At 41.8% G+C, this 27356-nt stretch overlaps 1 protein-coding gene across 2 annotated transcripts in view; it reads left to right on the forward strand.

Annotated features, from left to right (window-relative positions):
- Positions 1-27356, forward strand: part of tmeff2a (transmembrane protein with EGF-like and two follistatin-like domains 2a) — a 162513-nt gene that overhangs the window by 114159 nt on the left and 20998 nt on the right. For both annotated transcript variants that reach the window (XM_037789970.1, XM_037789969.1), the window contains exon 5: positions 18122-18218. In XM_037789970.1, the coding sequence (XP_037645898.1) occupies positions 18122-18218 (97 nt within the window). The remainder of the gene's footprint in view (positions 1-18121; positions 18219-27356) is intronic.

Below are 27356 nucleotides of genomic sequence, written 5' to 3' on the forward strand. Positions count from 1 at the left end.
AATGTAAAACAAAATTACATAACACTGGGCTCTAGAAAAATATCTGACAGCTGTCATCTTTCCTACAACATAATACAGTTCAAAGCCACTGGCTGACAGTGATACAGTACTTGAGCATATGGACAAAAATGAGTCGTATTGATGAGCTACTCAGCAACCGGACAATGGCTACTCATGGTGCAGTTGGAAAGCACTTGAAATATTTTCCGCATCCCCAAATTAGCTCTAAGAGCTAGCTACTACAAGCAGCCACGCTAGCCATGTTTAGCAATAACAACTACAGCAAATGACCGCATATAATTACATTGCTGGTCAAATGTAGCATTAGCTTAACAGTCCTTAGTCAGCTGCTATCTTGTCTGTTTAGCATGTAGGCTCGCCATCTGCATGGAGAGGAATCGGGGTCTGGTGTGTTTCCAAGGACCCGGGTAAGCGGCAAGATATGGATGGATTTGCTTTAGGTTCCAGTTGGGGCTGGGTGTTTCTTTCGGTTTAACTTTGAGCCCATAAATCTAGTCAGCAGCACCAGCTTATAAAACTAATCACCACGACCAGCCACGTGGATAGCAACAAGAGCAGTTGAAATGACAAAAAAACAACCATCCCAGTTTCAAGGTTAGCTTGTGCTCCACTTGGTCTTCATTCCACAATGTGTTTGTGCAAAAGGCCTTCTTTCATTGGCCTGATACTGGGTGCTCGTGTTCATATTCTAGTGTAGCCTAAATTGAAATCTACTACTGTAGTTGTGATTAAGCCATTGTTATTTTAATATAAATGGAATAACAGTTTAGCTTTCAGGTACACCCCCAGAAGGTTTTGAAGGCACAAATAATAGCTTGACATTTTTTGGGGAAATGTGCTCATTTGCTTTCTTGTAAGATGAGCAGAGCAATTCCACTCTCAAACAGGAGTTTAGCTTAGCATAAAGACTAGAAGCAAGGGAAACAGCTAGCCTGGCTCCGTCCAATATCACTCCGCCTGCAGAGCAGCAGGTAACTCCCCATAAATCATTTTTACATTTTGGTTTGTGAACAGATTGAGATACAACCAGTTGGCTACCTCCGGGTCTGAGAAGTGAAGCCAATGCAGAAGTGTCTTAAACTTGCATTCTTTCTAACAGCCAGCAGGGGGCAACTCCGCTGGTTGCTAAAAGAAGTCTATGAGAAAGTGAGCCTACTTCTCTCTTGATTTATTACCTCAGCAAACATTGTAAAAATGAGTTTATGGTCTCAATCTCTAGTTTCAAGTCTTCTTCAATACAGCATGATGTTCATTTAGTGAATGATGGTCCCATTTAGAGTCAAATAGACCATAAAGCAGGGGATGCTTTAGGGGGTGGCTACCTTGTGATGACAGGTTGCTACCACGGCGTTGTCCAATCTCGGAGTTGTCGGTGTTTTTTTCTTTAACCCTTTCACAGTGTTTTCTGTTCATCAAAGTTAATTATACAATTTTTGGTCGCTGGAAAATTTAGCGTTCAGTTGTGCTTAGCTCCACCCTCTTGTGTCACTTCTGGTTGCAAAAAAAACAACATGGCAACGGCCAAAATGCCAAACTAGAGTTCACAAACCAATGGGTGACGTCATGTTGACTATCTCATATAGTCTATGATACAACATGTTAGCTAGCTGTTTCCCCCACTTCTCATTTTTATGCTAACTGTTAGCTAACTCTCTCTCGGCTCTAACTCCATATAATGCCCAGATATGAGAGTAGTAGCAATCTTCCCATCCAACTCTCAGCAAGAAAGCAAATACGTTTCCCAAAATGTCAAACTGTTGCTTTAAGTCACATTGGAGAGCTGTGTTTTGAGTGGACAAACATTCTGCTGAAAATATTAGCACGTAGAAAACAGAGATCTAATAAGCCATACTCAAACACCTGTCTGGGTGTTCCTAGAATAAGTTGACAGTAACATATTTGCTCAGCCAATTTTGGGTGTATTATTTTTGAGTAATTTTCAACACAAAAAAAAATAAAAATATAAGGAAGTGCCTCAGTATGCTATCTATCCACAAAAGCTCTACACTGGTCAAGGTGTGCCACTTGTGGCCCATACAAGCCACATGGGACAGGATATTTGTTGCAGAACTCGACCACTTGACAAACAAGAGTGCATCACAATTTTCCACAAGGGTGAATGGCTAACGATAGAGACAGAGAAAGAGAGGATGTTTATTACTCCCTGCCAGCTCATTCCTGTATATTCCCCACATTGTGCTGGGGCTTGGAGAGTAAATATGCCAAGGTTAGAGAGGCCTAGCTGCTAGTGCGAACTGAGAGGGAATTTAATTGAATTTCCAACGAGCATGCTGATGGGAGATATGGATGAGAAATTCAAAATCCTTGTGAGCTGTGTGTATGAGGACAAATAATGGCGTAATGGAAGGAGGGAGAGATGGACACAAAGAAAAACATTGGCCAAATAATGGTGATCTGTTGCATTTTGATGCCTTGGTGGTGCTATCTTCCACATTCATATAAAATGAAATAGACTTGAAATTAAACAGAAACAAAGGCATGAATTATTCAGTGTGGTTGATTAATTTTTCCAGTTTAATAGACAGTGAGTGCTGTGGGCTGGGGCTGTGGCTTTGTCATAATGAATTAGTAAAATCAAACTTAAACTAGATGGGTGTCCTCTTTAGGGAGGAATAGCCTGCATTGCTTTCTCCCTGTGTTATTTGAAGTCAAATGGGACTTGCTTTAGGCTAATTCAGCTTATTTCCGGATTAAAACATGAATCTTGTCTGGGACACAACACAGGAAGGGACTGTTAAAAAAAAAAGGGCCATAGCAAATACAGAGGAGGAAAGGCACAAAAGCTGATTCCACGCCCTGTTGTTGCCGAAGCAGTGCACTGTGAAATGCTTTTTGCATCATACTGAGCTGTTCCAAATTCCAGATGTCCAAGACTTGGTTCATAAATTGTAGTTTTTATGCTATTAATCAACATAAACACACAGTATTTCGTGATTTTTTTATTTGTATTCTATATAAAGACACTGCCCCAGATATCTCTCTGGTTAGGACTGATAGCCGAAAACAGGAAGAAATCATGGATGAGTGACGTTTGATGGACTACTATTTAAACTCTCACTGGTCTGTTCATTCTCAAAAATAACAAAATTAACAAATTTCATAGCGGCCAAAAAGAATTGTACCCACCACCAGAGCTTCAGCTGTTTTTGGGCACCAACTGAGATGTGCTAATTGTAGACTGCATTATATTTAGGCAATGTTTTTGTTTGGTTTATTTTTAAGACTGAATTAAATAATGATCATTTCAATTATTTTGTTGAACAGAAAGTAATGTTTTGTAGAAAAAAAGATTATTCCTCAATGTGAGCTATCAACAAATGTACAGTATCATTTTGGCATTGGTACCAAAACTTGAAGGAATGCATTGACATTGTGGGAAATGTGCTTATTTGCTTTCTTGCCAAGAGCCAGATGAAAAGATCGATTTCAATCATGTCTGTGCATTAACTCTGGAGCTAGTGCCAGGAGGCGATTAGCTTAGTTTAGCAGAAAGACTGGAAGCAGGGGGCGAACAGCTAGCTAGTTCAAAAATAGGCCTAACAGCACATCTAAAGCTCACTAATCAACACGTACCTTGTTTATTTAATGCATGCCCAGTAAAAACAGTTAACATCAAAAACAATAAGTTGTGGTGTTAATGGGTAGTACCGTATTGTAATTGTTTCTTGGCAACAAGTGGATGAGATGGAGTGGTATCAATCTTCTCATCTCACTCTCAGCAAGAGAGGAAATAAGCATATATCCTAAAATGTCACATTTTTTTCTGAATAGGCACCAGTATCATGCAGCAACCTTTTTTGAAAAGTGAAGCCAATGCAGAATTGTCTTAAACCTGCATTCTTTCTAACAGCCAGCAGGGGGCGACTCCTCTGGTTGCTAAAAGAAGTCTGATTGTATAGAAGTCTATGAGAAAATGAGTCTACTTCTCACTTGATTTATTACCTCAGTAAACATTGTAAACATGAGTTTATGGTCTCAATCGCTAGTTTCAAGTCTTCTTCAATACAGCATGATGTTCATTTAGTAAATGATGGTCCCATTTAGAGTCAAATAGAAGAAGGCATACCTTATTGATCCCCTTTATTCTATTTTGTCACTCTGTTGTTATTTTTTTATACAGTACACATAGGCCTGAAATACATACATGCACAAACAGGACCTATACATGCATTAATGGAGAGATGTCAGAGCGAGGGGACTGCCCCTGTCAGGCGCCCTGAGCAGTTGGAGGTTTGGTGCGTTGCTCAAGGGCACCTCGGTAGTACACAAGAGGCAAACTGGCACCTCTCCAGCTACCAGTTCACACCGCAATAGAATAATAAATAAATAGACCATAAAGCAGGGTATGCTTTAGACATTGGTTACCTTATGATTGACGGGTCGTTACCACGCCGTTGTCCGTGTTTTCGTCTTAGAACTTTAACCCTTTCACAGTGTGTTTTCAGTTCATGAAAGTTAATTGTAACATTTTGGTCGCCTGAAAATATCTTATTCAGCGTTCGGTTGTACTTAGCTCCACCCTCTTCTGTCACTTCTGGTTTCAAAAGACCAAGATGGTGACGACCAAAATGCCAAACTCGAGGGTTCAAAACCATAGTCCACAAACCTATGGGTGATGTCACGGTGACTACGTCCACTTCTTATATACAGGCTATGACCAGTATCAAAAACTTTCAAATACCCAGCCCTAACCAGGACACCATCGAGATGCCTGTGGAACAGTTAGTTTCTCTAAATATAAATGCCCATCAAAATTTGGTATCAAATCACTTGCATATCTATCAATGGACACGAATTACACAGGCCATACTCTGTCTCTCTGTCTTAGTTGAGAATAAAGAAAATAGGAGGTGTAGACGACCACTTTATTGAGCAACCTGAATACACTTTTCCAGAGCTCTTATTGACTGCAGATAGGTGACAGGATTGAAAGACAGTCACTGAGCCATTCAGGCGAGAGGGGAACAGAATGCAGAATCTAATCCTCTAATACAAAACTGGGAAAAATGAAGGTTTAAAGCCATAATTCCTCTTTTTAATCCATTCAGAAAGGCTCTGTCCCAGTTGGGGACCTTGTTCGTGAATTCGTTAATAGTTGCACAGTCACCACCAATGGTAGTAGGCATGTCGGTGTTACCGGTGTTACACGCTGGTCCAGCACACACCGATTACATTACGTACCCACCGTCCCCACCATCGTTTAGCTTTTTTTTACAGAAATAAAACCCATCTAGTTAATTTTTTCCATATCAGCGGCATGTTATCAATAGATAGTCGGACAACGGACGCTACAATCTGAAAGTGATTGCATCTTAAGGAGTCAGCTCAGAGTAGCAGGTGTCAGATTTCACACACACGGGACGAGAGGGAGTTGACAGACCGAGAGATGGCGGAGGATTTGGTGTCGAAACGAAAAGCAAAAGCACTATTTGGCAATATTTCATATTTACACCCAGTGCTATAAGAGAACCATGACGTTTATTAAGTAGCGTTAATCAAGTAGCGCTAATCAGGCAGCGTTAATCGCCGTAGGAGGATGGAGCAGTCACAGCCGGTGTGTGCGGCGCAAGGTAGACCCCTGCAGCCCCGCAGCAAAAGCTCTACCGGAGAGGCCAGATACACCGCCACCCGACGGTAAAGATCAAATTAAGTGTGCTACACAAATTCACCGTCATCTTTTCTTGTAAATGTCCGGTGTAATCGGTAACACCAGTGTTGTCATAGGTTTATTAACCGATGGTAATATTTCCTCACCGTCACATCCCTAAATGGTAGTTGTACCTGGCTGCAGCTGCACCTATAGTACTGTAGTACTCAGAAGCCCAGTCTCTTATTGTGAAAAGTAAAAAGTTGAGGGAATGAGAAAATGTTTGAGTGACAACTCATACAACCAGAACAACAAACAACGCAATTACTGATTCCCAAACTCCCTCCCCATTGACGTGGCTCTGCCATTGCACCACAAACTATCTGCGAAATGAATAAAGAGAACCAACAACATGTTGTGACACTAAAGCTGAGAGGTCGCAAGAGAATCATCGCTACATCATGCACCAACATGTCATTTGTGATTGGGTCTTGCTAAACCATGAGAGCAAGCCAGTAATAAATCCACCCCGGTGAGGACTTTATCTGAGTTATGGTGTGTTCAGGCCAAACTTGGCCAATGGCGAAACACAATCTCTGCAGCTCAACAGTAACCCTCCTTCTCTGCTGCTTCTATTATTTTGCTGTGCAGTTATAAACAAGGATATGTACAATCAGTCTTTTCTGAATGAGGTCAGTCCCACCCAACTGACTTGGCTGGACATCGGAAAGCCTTGCTATTTCGCTTGTCAAAGTTCAATTCGATTGAACTCTGCACAAGGCAAATATGGTGGGATCATTTCTAATAGGCCTTGCCTGCTCCATATTTTGATAGAATGGAAAGCAAATTGGGTCTGGTTTGTCCTCATTTCCAACCTTTTGAAATATTTCTTGATGGGTTTTATATGTTGGTCACATGAGTATTACTACATGGACTCTGTTTTGTGTTTCCCTGCCAGTGCCCACCAAGCATTTTGATAGTATCATTATTTATATCACAGTCATTATTGCCCCGTGCCTGATTCATTTTCTCATTCGCGTCACTGGAACAACCGCCCTTGGCTTACTTTTTGGAGGAGCTCGGCTTCTCTTCATCGGCCTTATGGCTGACAAATGACTTTGTGAAAAGCGATATGGTCTCCTGCAGGAAAAAAAAAAAGAATAGAAATTGAATCCTGGCCTCTGTCGGCAGTCTCATCTGTCATCTTTTCAATATTGATGTCCATTATGTTTATGGATTATTTTGCTGTCTTCTGTTCTCTGGCCCAGCTCGCCCTGTCAGATCGGCCACTTGGGGCAGCAGCCCATTGATATTGCCATTTTGATTGATGGGTTTCATAGTTTAATTGTCAGCAGTCTTGTTTTAATGGAGCTTCCCAAACAAATGAAAGACTACATCTTATGTAGATGAGTCAGAGTTCAAACTGTATGTACCGCTGGCAGTGTGATGCAGATACAATGTGACTGTACCATAGATTCAGTATCATCATCCCGGGGCCATTATCAGCTATTTGGCTCATGTTTATTGCTTCCTGTATCACCTTTCATGGATCACATGTCTGTTTACGGGAAGAAAACAGCCCCCGGTAAGATTTATCACAGCTGCCAATAGGCATAATTTTGTTTCACTGGCATGGTGCAATTATTCTGTCTGTATACAACTCTTTTGGGACCCTCAATGCAATTGGTAAAGAGAAATATATTAGGTACACGTAGCTAAAACAAATAATACAACAGCCCTGCACCTTCATGAAGGTTATAGTATTCAGTTTTTGTTGAAACTGTTTTAGGGAGTGTTGATTGAACTCTAATTCGGAGGCTATAGTTTGTTTAATTGTATTGTGTTATACAGAGAGGTGTTTCTAATATTGTGTCTCACTCATTTATATCAATGAGAGCAGGCTACAGAACACTGTCTACAGGGTGTTTCACCGTGTGTATAGGAAGTTGAGTTAATCTGCATTGATGAATCCTGTCATTAAATCATCACTAATGTCAGTTTAGCCTTGTTCACCTGCCAGGCCAAATCCTTTTCTTTTCTTTTATTTTAAAAAGCTTGGACAGCAAAAAAAATCCAGACAAACTTGAAATGTGATTTTTGCAATTCGGATTCAAACTACATTTGGAAGTGATTTTAAATGCTATTCCAATCAGATTTCTACAGAGGAGTCTCAGTTTGGACGCTCAAATCAGATTTCAAAGTGTGGAAGTGCTGAGCAGGATCCATGCTGCTACTAGCCAATTAATGTATAAAGAGAACTGGATACAGTGTTGGAGGCGGGCTCCCGTTCATTCCTATGAGAGTTGCTCAGTGGCGCATGAAGCCACAATGGCTCGACTGCCGAGTGATAAAGTATTCGGATCATCCGGCGATCTTCAGCATCCATAGAGTAGGAGCAGTAGCATTTCCTTTAACCCCGCCTCCCAGCCCTCGCTCCAGCCTCGGTCTGGGTCTCATTCACATGAACGGAGGAAGGGAAATAACTTTATTAGTGCATTTTACAACTTTTAGGACCTAATGATTTAAATAAGGGCTATCAGAGTGTTCATACTGGGAAGTTGATTTACCTAAAAAAACAGAGTTACAGACGTCTCTTTCCCAATCTAAGTCTATTGGAAAAAGTCTTTTTAGGCTCAATGGCATCATGTGATGGACACTAAGTTTTAGTACCACCGTTTGGCCACTACGAAAATGTGTGCTTCCTGGGGTCTTGCTACTAGCGGAGAGCTATGAAGGACAACATGGAGGAGAACAGTCCGTGGACAGATGCCAAAATATATTCCTTCGCTGAGTTTGTCTGGTGCGACGGAGGCGTTCTGCACCATGACTTGTTGATGTCAGATTTTCACCACATGATTATCGCCGCCAAAAGAATTCATGATAACGATATTATCGCAATATCTATCAATTGAATATATTGTTGTAAAAATGTTTAGATTACACCCAGCCTAAACCTTTTGCGGGGTGGTTCAGTCACAATAGAGAGCCATGTGGGGTTTACACTGAATCTGGTTCAGTGACCACACAACCATACTGTATGTAGGATGCATCCACCCATGTCTCCCTCCCGGCCCTCTCCTCTCCCCAGTGTGTTTGCAACCAAGGTCGTAGTGGTCTTGCTCTGTTTCCAGGGGTGTGTGGGCTTCATTCATCATCCGTATGATAGACGCATGCTAGAGTGCCCTAAATCTCCTGTCTGTGTTTGGGTGTGTGTCTTTGTGTGTGTGTGTGTGTGTGTGTGTGTGTGTGTGTGTGTGTGTGTGCGTGCGTGCGTGCGTGCGTGCGTGCGTGCGTGCGTGCGTGCGTGCGTGCGTGCGTGCGTGCGTGCGTGCGTGCACGTGCACGTGCACGTGCGTGTGTGTTTAGAAATTGTCTTTCGTTCTCTCCGTATGCTCGCTCAAATGAATGATCTCTCTTCCTGTCTCCTTCCCTAAAAGTCTTTGTTGTTTCATCGATGTATGGATGGAGAAAAGCACCTAAAGAATATGCTGTACTATACTATAGTACTATACTATACTATAGTACTATAATATAGTACTATACTGTAATACCCAGCGCAACATGAGATTGTGCAAGGAATAAAGAAAGGCATTTAAGAAAGACAATAGCAAAAACACAAGACCATTCACCCCTCGTGTCAATACAATATATAGAAGAGGCACCTTTGGCAGCAGTTGCAGTCTTGAGTCTACGTCAATAGGTCGATCAGCTAGGGGACGAATTGGACACGGCAACTTGTTCCCCATTCTTCTTTGCAAAAGGACGTGGGTTTTGTCGGGTTGCATGAGGACTGTGGAATTTGAGCTGTTGAGACCATCTATTTTGGTGTTGTTAGAGCATAGAGCCTGCTTCCGCTTAGGTTCAGAGTCGCCACTGGAAAACTCTCATCCAGATAGCCATTAAGCAACAACAGGTGAATCACCCTGGCAACGGTGTCTCAGTGTCTTCTTAGCCGTGAAACCCTGTAGCTCATTAAGAGGACTCTTGATGGCCTCTTCCACCAGTGGCCTTCTGGCACTGATCGACTACTTCAGGCACATTTAATGCCGCGTTATGTTGTTTCCATGTTGTTAGAATTTACCTCACTGTACTCTAAAGAATATTCAGTGCCTTTGTAGTTTTCTTCATTTCAAAGCAATGCTTTATATCAAAAGGATGACTGTTGGTTAGCTCTATTACAGCATGTTACCTCTGAATGCATTTTGGATGTAGTTGACATTCTTGTTCTCTGGATCGTACTTTTCCTTAACTTGTCTCAAGGTTGTGTACGTACTGAATGCAAGCTGTTATTGCAGATAAAGTCAAAAACATCAGCGGACATAAACATACGTAAATTCATAGTGGGCAGCGGGAATAGAACTTAATGGGGTTGAAAATGTTTAAACTTATCCCAAGGCTTTATGACTGTAATTCATGAATATATGAGACACAAAAGAAAAAAGAGTAGTCTGGAGGAGTAATAGAAAGAATGGGTGTTCCTGGTAATTTGTAAATGCAGCTAACATCTGTACTGTCTGTACTTTGGCTCACTCCAAGGGTTAATGTTTTGTGAAAATTTGCTTCACATTCAATCTGAGCGCACCATCTCGTTTGATTGGAATGTTCCTTTAGTCATAATGTACTTATAAAGTCCAATTGTACTTTTTTGCCAGAAAAATGACTGATCGGCTGTTACACCTTCCAGATGTACTTAACCTGAAATCGCTTCACACCATGATATAAACCAATGATCTCCATTCAACTCATTATGCAACTTCTTAACCCATTTGTGCCCAAAGACTATATTTAGTATGATAAGGAAAAATGCCACAACATTTGTTCTGATAGGTCAAAAGTCTTGAAATTTGGCACAGACGTACTTTGGGCAAGTATCTAACAGTACAACTTGATAAAACTCACATGAAAAATCACACTTGTATTTATAGCCAAAGTCAGGATTTTTGAAAAATGAGGAAAAACCCTAACATTGTGTTTTATTAAATGTTTTCTATTTGATTTTTTTTTTTCACACTGCATATGTGTGCATATCTTTGATATTGTTGTTATGAGTTCATAGATAACAAATACTTGATTGTGTTCCTTTTAGTTTATGAGATACATCCATTTTCTTAATCATACTGAACTGGAAAAAGAAAGTTTGGAACCTTGTGTTTGGTGGATTATTTCTCTGTTGTTACAATGCTAACTGGCATTGTATTTTACATTGTTGGAAAGCCTGTTTATTTACCTTCGCAATGATGTCCACCTTGTAAGGATCATGCATTTGTGGGATGAGAAAAATTTGCCAAAATTCTCTGCCAATGGTAAACAGTGTATTCTCCTGTTGGTATTGACTCTTGTTTTGAGTTGTTTGGTGGATTGGATGATTGAACTCTCTATCAGTAACAAGGAACAAACATGACATATTGGCTATTTTACACTTTATTCATTTAATACACCGTCAGGAGCCTCAGTAGAGGTGGAAGATCCATACGCAGCCACAACAGCCTGGCACCTCCTCCTCATGCTGATCACCAACCTGGTCACACGTTGCTGTGGGATGGCGTTCCATTCCTCAACCAGGATTCGTTGCAGGTCAGCCAACGAGGTTGTGTTGGTCACTCTAACACGTACAAGCTGATCCCACAAGTGTTCAATTGGGTTGAGGTGTGGACTCTTGGCAGGCCGTTCTATTCTCTCTGCTCCCACATTGTGGAGGTAGTCTGTGATAACCCTGGCTCTGTGGGGGCGAGCGTTGTCATCTTGGAGGATGAAGTTAGGTCCCAGATTGTGGAGGTATGGGATCGCCACTGGCTGTAGAATCTCATCCTGATATCTCACTGCATTGAGATGGCCTACAATGATGACCAGCCTTGTTTTGCCAGTGAGGGAGATGGCGCCCCACACAATGACACTGCCCCCACCAAAAGCTGTTACTCCATCGGTTCAACAATCAGCATAGCGTTCTCAGCGTCGTCTCCATACTTTGACCCTGCCATCCAACTTTGGCAGACAGAACCTGGACTCATCACTGAACATGACATTCCCCCACATGTTCAGGTTCCATTGTCTGTGTTGTCGACACCAGCGCAAACGGGCCTGACGGTGAAGGGCAGTCGTTGCAGGCTTCCTGGTAGCCTTATGAGAATACACTGTTTACCATTGGCAGAGCATTTTGGCAAATTTTTCTTGGGCGCTCCCCACATAATCAGCTGTGCTGCTCATCCCACAAATGCATGATCCTTACAAGTTGGACATCATTGTGAAGTGTGTAAAATACAATGCCCATTAGCATTGTAACAACAGAGAAATAATCCACCAAACACGAGTTTCCAAACTTTGTTTTTCCAGTACATATGTAGTCTTTGGGCACGTGGGACTACTGTTTTTCCCTAAAATACAATAGAGTATAACAGTAGTCCCACGTGCCCAAAGAATAGATATAGTGTGATAAGAGACACTCACTGTTCAGTCAAACGGTTTGACCGATTTAAAAAATTCCACACTTTCACCAAAGGAAATTAAAAATGTCATTTGCGGGCACAAATGGGTTAATATTTCTTTGTAAAGGGAATGAATACTTGTGCAATTAATTATTTAGTGTGTTATATTTGTCTTTAATTTCTACTAAGATTAGCTAAACTGCACCATTTTCTTTTTGCTTTTGTTTAATTTACTATGGATTGTACACACTGATGTCCAAATGGCGATGTACATTCATTGCTTCCATTTTTGACGAACGCATTTTAACGTTACTACGAGGAACTTTCATTTTGTGTTGATTTTGGTGGTCCCTGTGGACAAAAGCAGTAGTGTTTCGAAGCACCAGGCTCCCTTTAGAAAACCTCGCATTTTAGTGCAGCAGGGTCTGACAGTCCGCCCCGTGCCATCCTGGTTCTGGTTCTCCCGTGACTCCCTTCCCTCCAGCGGGCTCAGCAATACGTCCTGGTCCTCCAGCAGCGGGGTGTCGGTGTTGGCTCCCAGCGGGGACTGGCAGAGCGGCGAGGAGAAGCTCAGCTCCTGGCCGGAAGAGGAGCTGCTGCTGCTGAGCGCGGAGCTCTCCACCTCCCGCCGGAGCTTTAACTTAAGGTCGGAGGTGGCAGTGAAGCCGGATCTGGGTCTGTCCGCGGTGGGCCGCTCGCAGCCGGAGGCCTCTATGGAGTCTGAGCTGAAGCAGTTTCTGGTGAACCTGCATGATTTCGTCTGATGGAATCTGACTTGGTGGCACTGATGACAAGCATTAAGAATAACGATATAGAATATATATCGTCAATATTCGCACTGATGGACTTGTTCACTTGTGTCGGTCATATAGAGGCATCGTAACATCATTCATAACCAGTTATAAGTTCCTCGTAGTAACTTTAAAAAAAAATATTTGTCAAAAGTTATTTGTCATATCATCACAGATATTTTTCTAGTTTGCCGTGCACAGTGGCCGTGCCTGCTTCTATTTATTATTTCTATATAGCAGAAAAACCTTTCCCATTGTCTGTGGGAAAAGATAGGTGAGTGTATGGCTAGTGGAATCTAAGGTTTAAATGCAGAAGCCACAGTATTGAATTTTGTTGTGTTTTTATGTGAATTTGTAAGCACATAGTATTTTCAGCGTGGCCAAGCTCCAGATACCAGTAAGGGGATTAAAGATACTTTAAATCCCGGAGGAAGCTCCAAAACACCTTTGTGAATGACCCACCATTTTTGGCTCTTCTGTAGTTTGATCTCTTATCCTGCTTTTTCTCCCATTTCACTCCATTTCTTCTTCTCTTCCTGGCAACTTCATCTCCATTTTTTTCTTGCCTTTGCTCTCTTCTTCTTCTCTCCCATTCCTGTTGTGCCGAGCTTCACTTACAGAGAGAAAGTATTGCGTTTATTTAAGTGAACTGCTTGATACAAAGGGAAGAAAGGAGAGAAAGGATTTGGTGGAGATGAAGGTGAGGCTAGGACAGTAGTCAAAGAGGAGGCTAGTCGACCGGTCTGGCCCAAGCGTGGATCGATACTAGGTGATGTAGGAGCTGGCGGGGGGTGATCGCGGGGGCAGTAGATGGGCTAATCTTTTCAGTCATTACCCAGCCGTGTCTCCTGATTCCAGGGATTAGTAGACGCAGAAACAGGGGCGATGTTGTGTTAGTGCTACAGGAGACTCTATCAGGGATTTGAGGAGTGGAAAACACTGCCTGTCCCCAGTCGCCTTTGGTAATTGTGCCTGCAGTACCGTGTATGGGGATCTGGGGAAGAGTGTGTGTGTGTGTGTGTGTGTGTGTGTGTGTGTGTGTGTGTGTGAGAGAGTGTGCATACAAGATGTGTTAGCTGTAGAGCAAAGGACAGAAAGAAGAGGGAAAGGAGACAATGTTGGCATTTGCGTCGTGCATGTACGTGCACGGGCGTAAGAAATACGAGCAGGCATTACAGAATCGTGTACAGTCCCTCCCCCTCTCTCTCTCTCTCTCTCTCTCTCTCTCTCTCTCTCTCTCTCTCTCTCTCTCTCTCTCTCTCTCTCTCTCGTAGGAGAGGAGAGTCGTGGGAGAGCTTACATGCTTGCCTGCACACAAGCCTTTATGTGGAGCTGATCATTTGACAGAGTACAGAGCAGCTAGAGAGACTGGCTAGCTCCGGTGCCCACGAGAGCCCTCTGGAAATTTCACACACCACAACATACACGACGGGTGGAAATAAGGGAAATTACATTTACGTCAGCGGAAAGCAAAGAGTCACAACTGGCTAATTCAATTAGCTGCAGTCCCGGCGTCCACAGTACCTTAAACTCTGATGTGAGACAAAACACAAGCCCATATAATTGAACCGTCATGCACAGTTGAGCACTTGAGAACAACACGCCTTGAAAGTATATGAATTAAGAAACATGGGTTTGTAAGTATTGCTTGCATTAGTGAGTTTAAGGTCCAGACACACCAAGTCTCACCGATGGGCTCCGCCACCGTTTCAACATGCTGAATGGACCGAATAACCTCCGACACGGGCAGACTAGGACAGGACACACCGCAACAACTAGATGACAGACGCTCATCGACGGCCCCAAACTGTTTTTGATTTTACACATCAAGATCACTTTGGCTCAGGAGGAAATAATAACCTTAGTGATGGAGACAACTAATTTATAACAGAAAGCCTGCCTTACAAAGCGGGGGATTTTACCAGGGCAAGGAGGGTCTAACGAAAATATGCTATCAAGTTACATTATGCAAATGTAGGGTCTAAAGTTTTGGGAGCTTGAACCATTTCTAGGGACTAAAAGTACTCTCGCTGATATAAGAGAAACTTATAATAAACTCACTATTGAGTAGCACAGTGGTTACTAGAGGACTTCTCTTCTCTTTCTCTCTTTTTTCTCTTTATGTTTCAGCACTTTTTGATAGCATTGCCCAACTGTTTTATTTCATCACCTTTTTTATATTACATGACAAATTCAACATTTAGGTTATTTTTATGCAAAAGGATTTGGTTAAATCAGCCACTTAAAGCGATTTAGGTTTGCACTTTAATAATGCTGTGGATGACGTTCATAATATTAGTAGCAGAGGTGGTTGGCTGTATAAAGGGTGGGGCTGTCAGTCGATTCAAATATTTAATCGCGATTAATCGCATGATTGTCCATAGTTAGTCACGATTAATCGCAAATGAATCGCACATTTTTTATCTGTTCAAAATGAACCTTAAAGGGAGATTTGTCAAGTATTTAATATTCTTATCAACATGGGAATGGACAAATATGCTGCTTTATGCAAATGTATGTATATATTTATGATTGTAAATCAATTAACAACACAAAACAATGACATATATTGTCCAGAAACCCTCACAGGTACTGCATTTAGCATAAAACAATATGCTCATATCATAACATGGCAAACTGCAGCCCAACAGGCAACAACAGCTGTCAGTGTGTCAGTGTGCTGACTTGACTATGACTTGCCCCAAACTGCATGTGATTATCATAAAGTGGGCATGTCTGTAAAGGGGAGACTCGTGGTTTAGAGTAGGTTTGGAGCGTTTTTTAGCCTCCTTTTCAGCAAGCTTGTATGACATGGTTGGTACTAATGGATTCCTTAGGTTTTCTAGTGTCATATAATACCAGTATATTCACTCTAGCATTAAAACTAAGCCTGCTACACCATAGAAATCGCAGGTTGCATAAATGCGTTACATAAATTAGTGGCGTTAAAATGAATTCACGTTAAAGTGGCAGTAGTTGTTTTGGCATCATTGGGCAAAAATCCCATAGTAACCTTTCAGCAAATTGTAATTCAAGTGTTCTGAGAGAAAACTAGACTTCTGCTCCTCCTCATGGCTCTGTTTTCAGGCTTTAGAACATCTAGCCCGTGACGGGAGACTTTAGTCAATCACAGGTCATTTCATTGAGAGAGAGTGTTCCTATTGGCTGTTCTCCGGTCATGTGACCAGAACTTGGCGTTCCTTCACCAGATTTTACAATGGCGGCGGCATCACAAACTTTCTCATTTGACAGCTAAACCGTGCACTACAAGATGATTCTGAGAACATTTGAGGAGAGAAATAGGCATTACAGTAACATAATATTGATTCATATTTGATCAGCGCTGCCTAGTTTGACCGTTTGGTCGGAGTTCAGAGTGATTGACAGCTGACTCTCATAGACGGAAGCTGGACAGCAGACCTCAGATCAGCTCTTACTACTTGTTTTCCTCTGGTCTGTGAAATCTTGACACCAGAGGACACAGAGGAACATGATTTTTTTCAGGTTACCTGTTTCATGCACTAATGTCAGGATATAACGACCGTTTTATAAAAATAACTTTTGTTTAATCATATTTGCTCCAATCTCGCCTATTTCAGCTTTAACGCATTATCGCATTAACTTTGACAGCCACAATAAAGAGTCTTGTTTAGTTTGTACCTCCACACCGCCGTGAAACTACAAGCCAAAATGTTTCTCACAACTAAAAGGCCGTTATTTTGAGATGCCTTCACTTTACTCTTATCAAGAAAGCTGCTTGATTATCTTATCATCAAACTGGGAAACTTTGGTAGAAAATTTCCAGAATATTTTGGAAACAAATGAAGCTGCAGAATTCTATATGAGTGTATTTGCTGAAATGGTTTTTGCAGTGAACACTAAGACAATTTGGCATTCAAGCTCCACTGGTGGGCTACGTGCCAACTCAGCTTCGCACCTTGTAGTCCTGCCAGTCCAGTGACCTGAAGGTAAAGCGAACCAAAGCTGTGAATACAGAATGTACATCTTGCCACCTGACTGCAAATGTTCAGCATTCAGAGGACGTGATGCCTCACCGCCATGGCTGCCTTCCAACACCTGCAGCTTCAGACACAGCTTCAAAAGGAAAAAAAGCATTGAAAAGCAAAGGCAGGACGTTTGAAAGGAGCTTAACATCCTCAGCAAAGGAACTTTTCAATCTTGTAGGCTGCATTGTGTGTTTGGACACAGGCAAAAGAGGCGAATGAAGCTGTTGGGATAATCTGACCCAACAGCCACAAAATCCAAGCTGAGAGTTATGGAGGAGGAAAGTCACATGCTAACTAGATTGAACTGTGAAAGACAGCGAAGGAACGTTAACCGACTTTGACCTTAAAATAAGAGTCAAACTCAACTTAAGCTCGACAGCGGAAAATCAGGTTAAACCTCTCGACCAGAGTTCTTTCCCAATTCATCCAGCGTGTCGCCGGGGATCACAAGAAATAACAAAAGTTTCAGAAGGGAAAATGTAAGTGGCGACACGAGGGAGCGGTGCGGGTGTCTGTGCATGCGTGTGTGTTGGGCAGATTAAAGATATGACATGTGGAAATGATGCCAAGTTCCACCTCTTCATCTTCTTTCCAAAGTTGTCCTCATGGGCCCGAGGAAGTTTAAAAATAGCTTTTCTAATGGAGAAGAGGGCCGAGGGGAAAGAGAAGAAGAGCGTGCAGAGATTGGAGGAGTCCTCTGTGGAAGGGGAATGCAATTTGAGATTGGCCAGATTGCTTTTTTTTTTTTTCTTCTTCTTCTTCCTTCTCCCCCTCGGCCCGCTCATGAGGTGTGATATGCACCGGCGGGGTCCCTAAACCGCCATAAGCCTGACGCCAGTACCCCCCAACCCCCCTCCCTCCCCCGCCAAGGAGTCGCACTCACAGCGTGAGAAAACCAGCACGACGAAATAAAAGAGGGACTCCAACCAGATCAGCGGGGATATTGGGAGTGATAGATGAGAGTCAGGCAAGGAGAGTCTTGAGGGAGCAGGGAAAGGGTGGAGAGAAGGGGAAGGAGTGAGAGGATGAAGGAGAAGGCTTCGGTGGGATTATGGCGGGATATGGCAGAATATAAACGCACTTGAGCTGTCCAAGGCTGATTTCTCACGGTCACATTGCATTGTGAGAGGCGCATTGTTACGAGCCTTTGTTACAGGTTTGAACTCCCTCTCTGAATGAACCAGTCGGGTGTTAGACAAATATAGTCACAGACACGTTGTTGCACATCTGTCTCGGGCGTTAAACGTTTTGCTCTGTCTCTTTGTGTTTCAGGAGGAGAGGGCTCAGCCGAGGCAGACACGAAGGACACGTCCACCTGTGATATTTGCCAGTTTGGGGCCGAATGCGATGTGGACGCAGAGGACGTTTGGTGAGTTTGCCCACACACGCAGAATGCTTTTTATGACACCAGTTGACCTACACAGCTAAACGCAAGTGATCTTGACAATCTTTTAACTTTTATATATTAGGGCCGTAAAAGTTAACGTGATAATAAAAAATAAAGAAAGACATAAAAAATAGAAATGCTATATACATTTTTGTATTGTTCATGCACTAGTCCTTCTTAACAGCATGTTTAGTTTCTTCGATAGTGACTTCTGACTTTCAGCTAATAGCTTATTTAGTAAAAATTAGGGCTGTCAAAGTTAAGGCAATAATAACGCGTTAACGCAAATTTGTTTTAACGCCACTAATTTCTTCAACGTATTAACGCAATTGATCTATCGGAGTGTTGCTGTTATAGTAGCTCATCGTGAAGGTGGTTAAAAAGAGCTCCAAACTTTGCTAAATTTTGGTGAGGAAAAAACTGTCATGGCCATTTTCAAAGGGGTCCCTTGACCTCTGACCTCCAGATGTGTGAATGTAAATGGGTTCTAGTCAGCACACTGACACACTGACAGCTGTTGTTGCCTGTTGGGCTGCAGTTTGCCATGTTATGATTGGAGCATATTGTTTTATGCTAAATGCAGTACCTGTGAGGGTTTCTGGACAATATCTGTCATTGTTTTGTGTTGTTAACTGATTTACAATAATAAATATATACATACATTTGCATAAAGCAGCATATTTGCCCACTCCCATATTGATAAGAATATTAAATACTCGACAAATCTCCCTTTAAGGTACATTTTGAACAGATAAAAAATGTGTGATTAATTTGCGATTAATCGCGATTATTGTGGACAATCATGCGATTAATCACAATTAAATATTTTAATTGATTGACAGCCCTTATATATATATATAAACGTTAAAAAAATGCCCCCTATTTGCTATTTGAAGATTTGAGTGTGTTTGAACACTAAGAATATAGATTAGACCTCTTCTTTCTACTGCACACATCCGTCGCCGAACACCCACTGAGGTTTAGTGCATGGTTGACCATTTCATTTAACCTCAATTACTAGAGCAGGGCACAGAGAGAAAGGAGATTTTCGCTTATTCTGGAAATCCAATTACTATCCTTACAGGACTTGCCAATGTCAGGCCAAAAATGACTTTGACTCACACAAGGAAAACTAGTTCAGTGAAGAAATAACGTTTGTCGTGAATTTAACCGTTTATTGCAGAAGAGACGGATGCACGTAATATGTTATCGGCTTCCCCCGCATGCATTAGCAAAGTAGCAGCACTTAGAAACATCCTCAGGGGTACATAATGAACATGCGGGTGTAGAGCCCAATTAGAAGAAGGCTCAACTGGTGAACTGTTTTCCAGCAGCAGACAGCTGCATCAGTGTATTTGCTTTCTACAGCTTAAATGAACCAACATCACTGATTTGGTGTGGAACAAGGATCAGCTGGTATCAGCAGAAAGGGAGGCAGCGCTTATGAGAAATCCCAGACGTACCGCTTGAAATTAGAAGTGCCCTGAGAGTATGACTCCATCAAACTGCCTGATGTAATGGAAAGATAATGTACCCTGGTGTGCAGTAACCATAATGCCAACGAACGTTTCATGATGCATTCTGAGCCTTGTTGCAAATACCAAACAGCTGGAGTCCACTCCTCCTGATGCCACCCACTCTCACAAATGCACCTTAATATTCTACTAAAACGCAGAAATTGATTTATTGGCAATTTCTTAATCCCCAAAGGTGGAATTCATAAGGTCACAACAGCACAATGTACTGTCGATTATGTGTGCACACAAAAGTGAAAACATAAAAGAAAATGGAGCCTCGAGCATGTGCGGCACGACTAGAACAAAAGGCAATTGCAGAGTATATACCGCGAGACGTTTGCCCCCACGATAAGAAGACGAGAGAGGCAGCCGAAGTCAATGATGTATCTCGTTAAAAAAAGCAGTTGACACAAACAGACGTATGAATATTTCAGCGTCCCTGCTTGTAAAATGGAAACGACAAGTACTCTTTAATCTTTCAAAAGCCCCAAGGTGGTTTGACAAGAATGTTTCTGGCGAATAATCAGACAGGTGATTGCAACCCAACAGCAGGTAATTTTCATCAAACAGCAGCCAACCGCTGGCGTAGCGTAGGATCATTTAGATTAAAATGAATGTTATTCCAATCAGGCGGCAGCTGATTTTAATCAAACAAAACCGTCAGTTAATCAAACAATGAGTGGAGAGAGATGACTGTAATCAAAAGCCAGGTGACGGCAAAGTGATGTGTTTATTATATTGCATTTTTCTTATTTTCATACAAACAATACAAAGTGATAAATAAATGCTGCTCCATAGATTGCTAGCCACTGGATGAAGTGCTTCTGGGCATGTGGGACTCAAAGTAGCCTGATAATCAGACTCAAGTGTCATTTTGTTTTCATTTCTTTATTCAGTCTGACGTTTTATTCATGTAAGTCGTGTTCTGCTTGGGAGCGTTTTTTCATTATGCCCTAACCAATCAGTAGTGAGCGATGTATCCACCCTGCTGATGACATAGAAGCTGCGGTAGAGGTTGCAAAGAGCAGTTAACTTAACTTTTGTCTCGTTGATCCAAGAAATATTGGGTTTTACAGGAGTTGTTTGACATTTCTTAAGCCCCTTTTCCATACACATGCTGGCTTGGCTTGGCTTGGTTTGACTGGGTGCGTCAGCCCAGCACATTACAACGGGCCTACAAGGTTGAAAGTGTGTCTTTAACTGATGATGTGGTTGTCTTGAGTCGATGACGTTTAAAAGCAGATCCACGGCTGTGACTAGCGGTCAAAGGAGCGCCTGTAAAACGCTGATAAACACATTTCATTTCCTTTCAATTATTCACAATAAAAGCTCCCCATTATTTAGTTATTTAAAAGCTTTTATTATGAAGCAAGAAAATGTTGTTTTCATCAGCACCATCTTAACACGACTCCTGTACACTAAAACCTTACTATTTAAAACACACAGTCTCACGCTTGTGCAGGTGCGCTACTCATCAAGTCTACTCTCTGTTTTTGGCTGGACCACAGAGGGCCAGTCCTACAAACCCAAAAGTCTGTCACTGAGTGACTGACTGAGTGATGAAGTTACACGATTAGTCGGCCGAGTGTTGGAGTTCCCTCATTGGCCGTTGCTCTTTCAAAATGAAAAGGCAAAGAACAGTCCTTTATGCAAATGAGCCCGTCCAGCACGACGCGTCTGTCTCACAGAACTTGGCTCAAGCTGTCAGACTAGGAGATCTAGTTCTAAAATGAACCAGGTTTAGCAGTGGCATCATCGCCTATTTCTCACTGAAAATGTTTTCAGAAGTAGATTTTGGTGGATTGTTTAGACGGAATAACAGAAAGTTTACGAGCAGGCCGCCATGTTGTTTCCTGTTTGAAACAGCAAGCAGAAAACCAGGGACCAATCAGGTGCATTCCACGATAGGATATGTCAGCGCTTACACGGCCAGTTGAGTGGAGCAGCGCGTCCCCTAGTGTCCTCACTGGACTTGGTGGACATGTAGCACTTGATTTAACATTATGGACATGACCACTGACTATTTGAATAACAATTTAGCCACAAACTCACAGACTGACCACGAGGTCCAGACAGATACTCGGTTTGGACGGAGTCTTGTTTAACTTTCCGTTCACTGTGGAGGCATGTGAGAAAAACAAAGTTCTCTTCAAGAATTCAAGGTAACGCAAAGTCAGTAATTGATATACAAATGGTCATTTAGTGGGTGAAGTATTCCATTAACCTGTGGGCAGCAACTCAGAGGTCTGGAACTAGACGGGAGTCGAAGGACTATGAAAGCCACCATACAATGAATGCATTCCTTTTCAAAATGTAATGAAATGTCAAGACACTTGTAACTGCTGGTGGCATCAACAACATCCTATGTTGCCTTTAGAGAAAGAAACCATCAGTGTGCTCTTCCCAGCAATCATCACAAGACATTTTGATGTTACACTTTGACAGCATAAAAGTATGCATGACTATTCTAATGAAGGGTTATTGTCATAATGTGCTAAGAAATGATGCTTTCACTGAGCAGTCTGGTGAGGAGAATCAGGCCAGTCCCTCCCCCAATCAACATTCCTTTGGTTGGATTTGTCATCACCATCTGGATTCAGATAAGGACAAGAAAAACATGCTCAGTGATGTGACTGAAATACTGGATGTCGGTTGAACCTATTTTGGCTAAACTATGCTGCATTTGACCTGCTGTGGCAAAGAGCCCTGCTATCCTCCACCGTCCCTCTGGAGCTCTCTGTACTCTGGAGGCAGGCGGCAGGCAAAAAGACCAATTTAGCCTCAAGGATCAATAGAGTGTCGCAAAAACCCATTTAGATCCATTTGTGGTGTAAAACTGTAATTACCCACAAAAAGCCATGCTTTCAAAGCCATCAATAGCACCCATCAGTGTTGATAGAATTAAGGTAGAGGAGGAGCAAATAGTGGGCTAGTCATAGAGAGGGGCTGGAGGGACACTTGCTGTGTGAGCGCTGGCTTTAGGCCTCCTGAGAAAGGAGCGAGGGCCACTTGTGTCCTTGTTAAAGCCCATTCTATGGAGAGCTAAAGAGAATCTCACTGAGAAGCCAGACAGACGACAAGTCCACTGGAAGCCCTCCACACATTACTGACATGGACAGATTATGAGACAATGGGCCACTGGGCACAGACATTTACAAGTCCCCCCCCCACCCCCCCTCCCCCCCTATCCTACCCCAACCCTCCTGCATAGGAACAAGAAACACAGAATGAATTTGTAGTAGTTTTGCTTTTCTGTGAATTAGTTTCACGTCTCTTTGTGGTCATTTTATGTTTTCTTTTTTTTTATTTGATTATCTTAGTCACTTTGCGTCTCTTTGTAGTTGTTTTGTGACTCCTTGCACTCATTTTGAGTCTCTCTATGAAGGTTTTGCAGTTGTTTTGCATCTCTTTGGAGTCGTTTTGTGATCCTTCGTAGTGGTTTTGCATTTTTTTGTAGTTGTTTTGTTACTCGTTGCACTCATTTTGAGTCTCTAAAGTGGTTGTGTTACATTTCTTTGTAGTCGTTTTTTGATAATTTGCACTTATTTTGCACCTCTTTGTGGTTGTTTTGCAAGTCTTTGCATTGGTTTTGAGTCTCTAAATTGGTTGTGTTACATCTCTTTGTAGTGGTTTTGTGAGTGCACTAATTTTGCATCTCTTTGTAGTTGTTTTGTGACTCTTTGTAGTTGTTTTGTGACTCTTTGCACTCATTTTGAGTCTCTAAAGTGGTTGTGTTACATCTTTTTGTAGTTATTTTGTGACTCTGCACTCATTTTGCGTCTCTTTATCGTTGTTTTGCATCTTTTTGTAGTAGTTTTGTGACTGTTTGTAGACTTTGTATATCTGTAGTTGTTTTGTGACTCTTTAAAATCGTTTTGTGACTCTTTGTGGTTGTTTTCCATCTATTTGATGTCGTTTTGTGACTCCTTGTAGTCATTTGATTGCCTTTCCAACAAGAACTGTTAACAGTTACTTCAAACAGAGGCTCCAACCTCCTGACCCATTGGGCCCTTGGGTCTGTACCGGGAGGCCCGTTCAGTTATCCATGCATGACTACTGAACTCACAATGTTTAGTGCCACCAAGCACTGCCATATTAATATGTTGTGTGTGTGTGTGTGCATGTGTGTGTGTATGCATGCGTGCGTGCATGCATGCGTGCGTGCGTGTATTCTTCAGCCTCCAGTCATTTCTATATGTATATACATATCTATCCCCTCTTCTTTCTTTCTCCCTTTTTATTTCTGTTTCAACATTGTTGATTTGTTCTCTCTCTCTCTTCCTCTCTCTCTCTTCCTCTCTCTCTCTCTTCCTCTCTCTCTCCCTGTCTGCCTATTTCTCTCTCACTCATTTTTTCAAAGGATTACAGTGAAACTTGAGGCGAAGGATTATGAAAATCAATGCTATGTTCAGTTGCAATAAGGTTTGCTGCTAAGGATTTGTACACAACATGAGGCAGTCAGTGGATGTGTTGGCCTCAGCGACTGTGTGTGTACGTTACAGTGTCCTACAAAGTTCACATACAAATATTTGGACATCACAATTGATGAAAATTGATCGTCTTTTAAGGAAATTGAAATTAAAATTGGGCTTTTTTTGGGAACAAATGCTATTTATCCTTTAATGCCAGGAAAGGGTTTGTTGCTGCGACTTCCTTGTCTCTCCTGAACTATGGGGACATTCTGGGGGACATTCTGTACAGAAACGCTTCAGCTCACTCTCGTCATCTGTTGGACGCTGTCTATGACGAAGCTCTGAGGTTCATAACCGGTTGTAAACATCTCATACACCATTGTACTCTGTATTCTTTAGTCAACTAGTCATCATTATCCATGCGCAGAACTTTGTACTGGTATAACGTTATCCATAAATCTACCCTTGGACTGCCGGCTAAACCAGTGGTTTAAACTGGTTATAGTATTTGAAACTGCTGTCTTTTATTATCCTTTATTCTTTTAAAGAACTACTGTCTCACACTCCACATGTGATTTTAAGCATGTTCATGCATGAGTGTATGTACGATCCATGTTTTATGCGTGTATGTACGTACATTGTTACTTTGGTATGTTGTGTGATGCAGTGGCTCGGAGCCCAAGACAATCTTATCTTATCTTATCTTATCTTATCTTATCTGTTCATGTCCCGTGTGAAACCAGAAGTCAACGTTGATTTATTTGTCATGGAAGTTATGTACTTAAGTAACGCCACTTCTGTAGTTATTTTTACCCAAACCACCATCTTTTCCTAAACCAAGTAGTTTTGTTGCATAATCCTAACTAAATTGTCTCTTGTGAATACGGAAGTTTATTTTGAAAAGACTTTATGCATGGGACGAGCATAAAATGACACGTCTTGCTGGACATTCATAGGACAACGCACGAAAAATAAGGATATTTTATATTATAAGATATAATAGGAACAGTTGTAGGAGGACAAGTTGCTTGTGTTCTATCTTGTCTTTATATGAATATCATGTCTCTGTAACTTTGTGTCCTATTGCTGTTGTCTTAACCAGGTCTTTCTTGATAATGAGACCCCGTGTCCCAATGAGATTACCTGTCTAAATACAGTGTGCCTGTGTGTGTGTGTGTGTGTGTGTGTGTGTGTGTGTGCGTGCGTGCGTGCGTGCGTGCGTGCGTGCGTGCGTGCGTGCGTGCGTGCGTGCGTGCGTGCGTGCGTGCGTGTGTGTGTGCGCGTATGTGTGTGTGCGTGTGTGTGCGTGTGTTTACATGTGTGTAAGTGGCCTTTTCAGTTGGGAGCCAGCAGACAGTCTGGGGGTGGGGAGGCTTGATGGGAGGGAAATAATTGCAGGGAACTAATCAATACGACACATCCTGCTAAGAAAGTACCCTCACGCACATGTGACACACACACACACACACACACACACACACACACCCCGATATGTACAGTGCACACATTCACACACACCACTAACACGTCTTTGTGCCTCTCAGCACAATGTGTGAAGGAATGATTTGGTATGTGTGAGAGAAAAAGGGGGAAAACAAGGGTTATCACAAAGCGATTGCTGTCTGGCGCATGTATATGGCTGTTAGTGCACGGCTGTCTGCAGGTGTTTGAGTGTGTGTGCGAGTAGCATTAGGATGTGTTGACGCACTGCAGTCTAGTGGTATAGTGCCTATTGTGGAGAAAGTGAGAGGCCTCATTAAAAATGTATGAAGCCCAGACATCAGCCACCGAGCAACAGCGGCCTCTCGGGATGGTCCGAGACCCTGAAAGCTCTTCTAGGATGGGAGGCTGTGGGGGGGTAATGTGCATGTATACATGCACATGTGTGCCGTGTTAAGACTATACTCCCTATGTGTGGAAATTTCATTTTAGCTCAGCAGCTCTTAAGATTTTTTTTGACTTTGATTCTTAGTTCCTCATAATTCTTCTCACTGCTTCCTTTCATGATAAAACTATTCTCATTTAGATCGTTTTTATGATAACGCAGACACTTTAATTATGACTCTAATCTTGTCTTGAGGGTGGCTATTGCAAAATTAGAGTCTGTGTTTTATAATCTTTAAAGGTTAACTCAAATTACAAAGAAAAAAAAAATCTTGCTTGCCTATCGTGGCATCTAGCCCTGCAGATAATGTTGGGTTTAACTGTGTGCTATCTGCATGCACCTGAATACAATGGAAGTATTGGTGTGTATCTAACCCTCTAACACTTGTCTACATACTCTGTCCATGATCCAATACAAAAAATGCTACTACATTTGTACTAATACAATACACTGTGATTACAAGCCAATTCAGCCCAATACAAACATTTTGATACTTTTACTTTTTCAAAAACTTTCATAATCTGTAACGAAAAGAGAAAAGTATTTTCTTTACTTTCTTTCTTTTCTTTTTATATCAAATACGGAACGAGAAATACTCCAGGAAATGATGTCACGGCAACACCAGTGTAGGGGTTCTACTTTGGTAGGTTTTGGTTATTAGCAAATTAATTAATAAATAATAATAGAATTATTAATATTAATAAAGATTATCAATAAACATCAATAATAAACGGGGCACCACCCTGGAATCAGGGACCAATGACCAAAACGTTAATATAGTCTCATTATATATGCTAAACTATCACTTTGGAACGTTGATTAATAATTAAATTAATAACTATAACCAAAATAGATAGTAAAGGTTGAAGGATATTGGAGTTCTTGACATAGCAGAGGTTGGCATTATTCACTCTTGTGCAACATTAAAGAGACCAGCATGTATATTCCACAAACATTTATTTACAAGTTAATAAAGGTTCAAAACACAATATTAATCTAACTAAATAACTAAACTAAACAAACCAAACACAGTGTGTAAGCATGTGTGTGTGTGTGTGTGTGTGTGTGTGTGTGAGAGAGAGAGAGGGGGGGGGGAAACAAGATGGCGTCTTGTTTCAAAATGTCTGTATGGCCTACAAACAAAATGGCAAGCACTGTAAAACTACAAAGATGGCTGAATCAAAGATGGCGGAATCGAAGATGGCGGAATCGAAGATGGCCATCAGCATGTCATCACATGACCTCTTTGTTCTAGGACAGAGAGGGCGGTGATGTGGGGTTAAGATTATCTGAAGTTGTATGTTTA

This window comes from Sebastes umbrosus, chromosome 13, assembly GCF_015220745.1.
Source record: "Sebastes umbrosus isolate fSebUmb1 chromosome 13, fSebUmb1.pri, whole genome shotgun sequence".
NCBI classification, from domain to species: Eukaryota; Metazoa; Chordata; class Actinopteri; order Perciformes; family Sebastidae; genus Sebastes; species Sebastes umbrosus.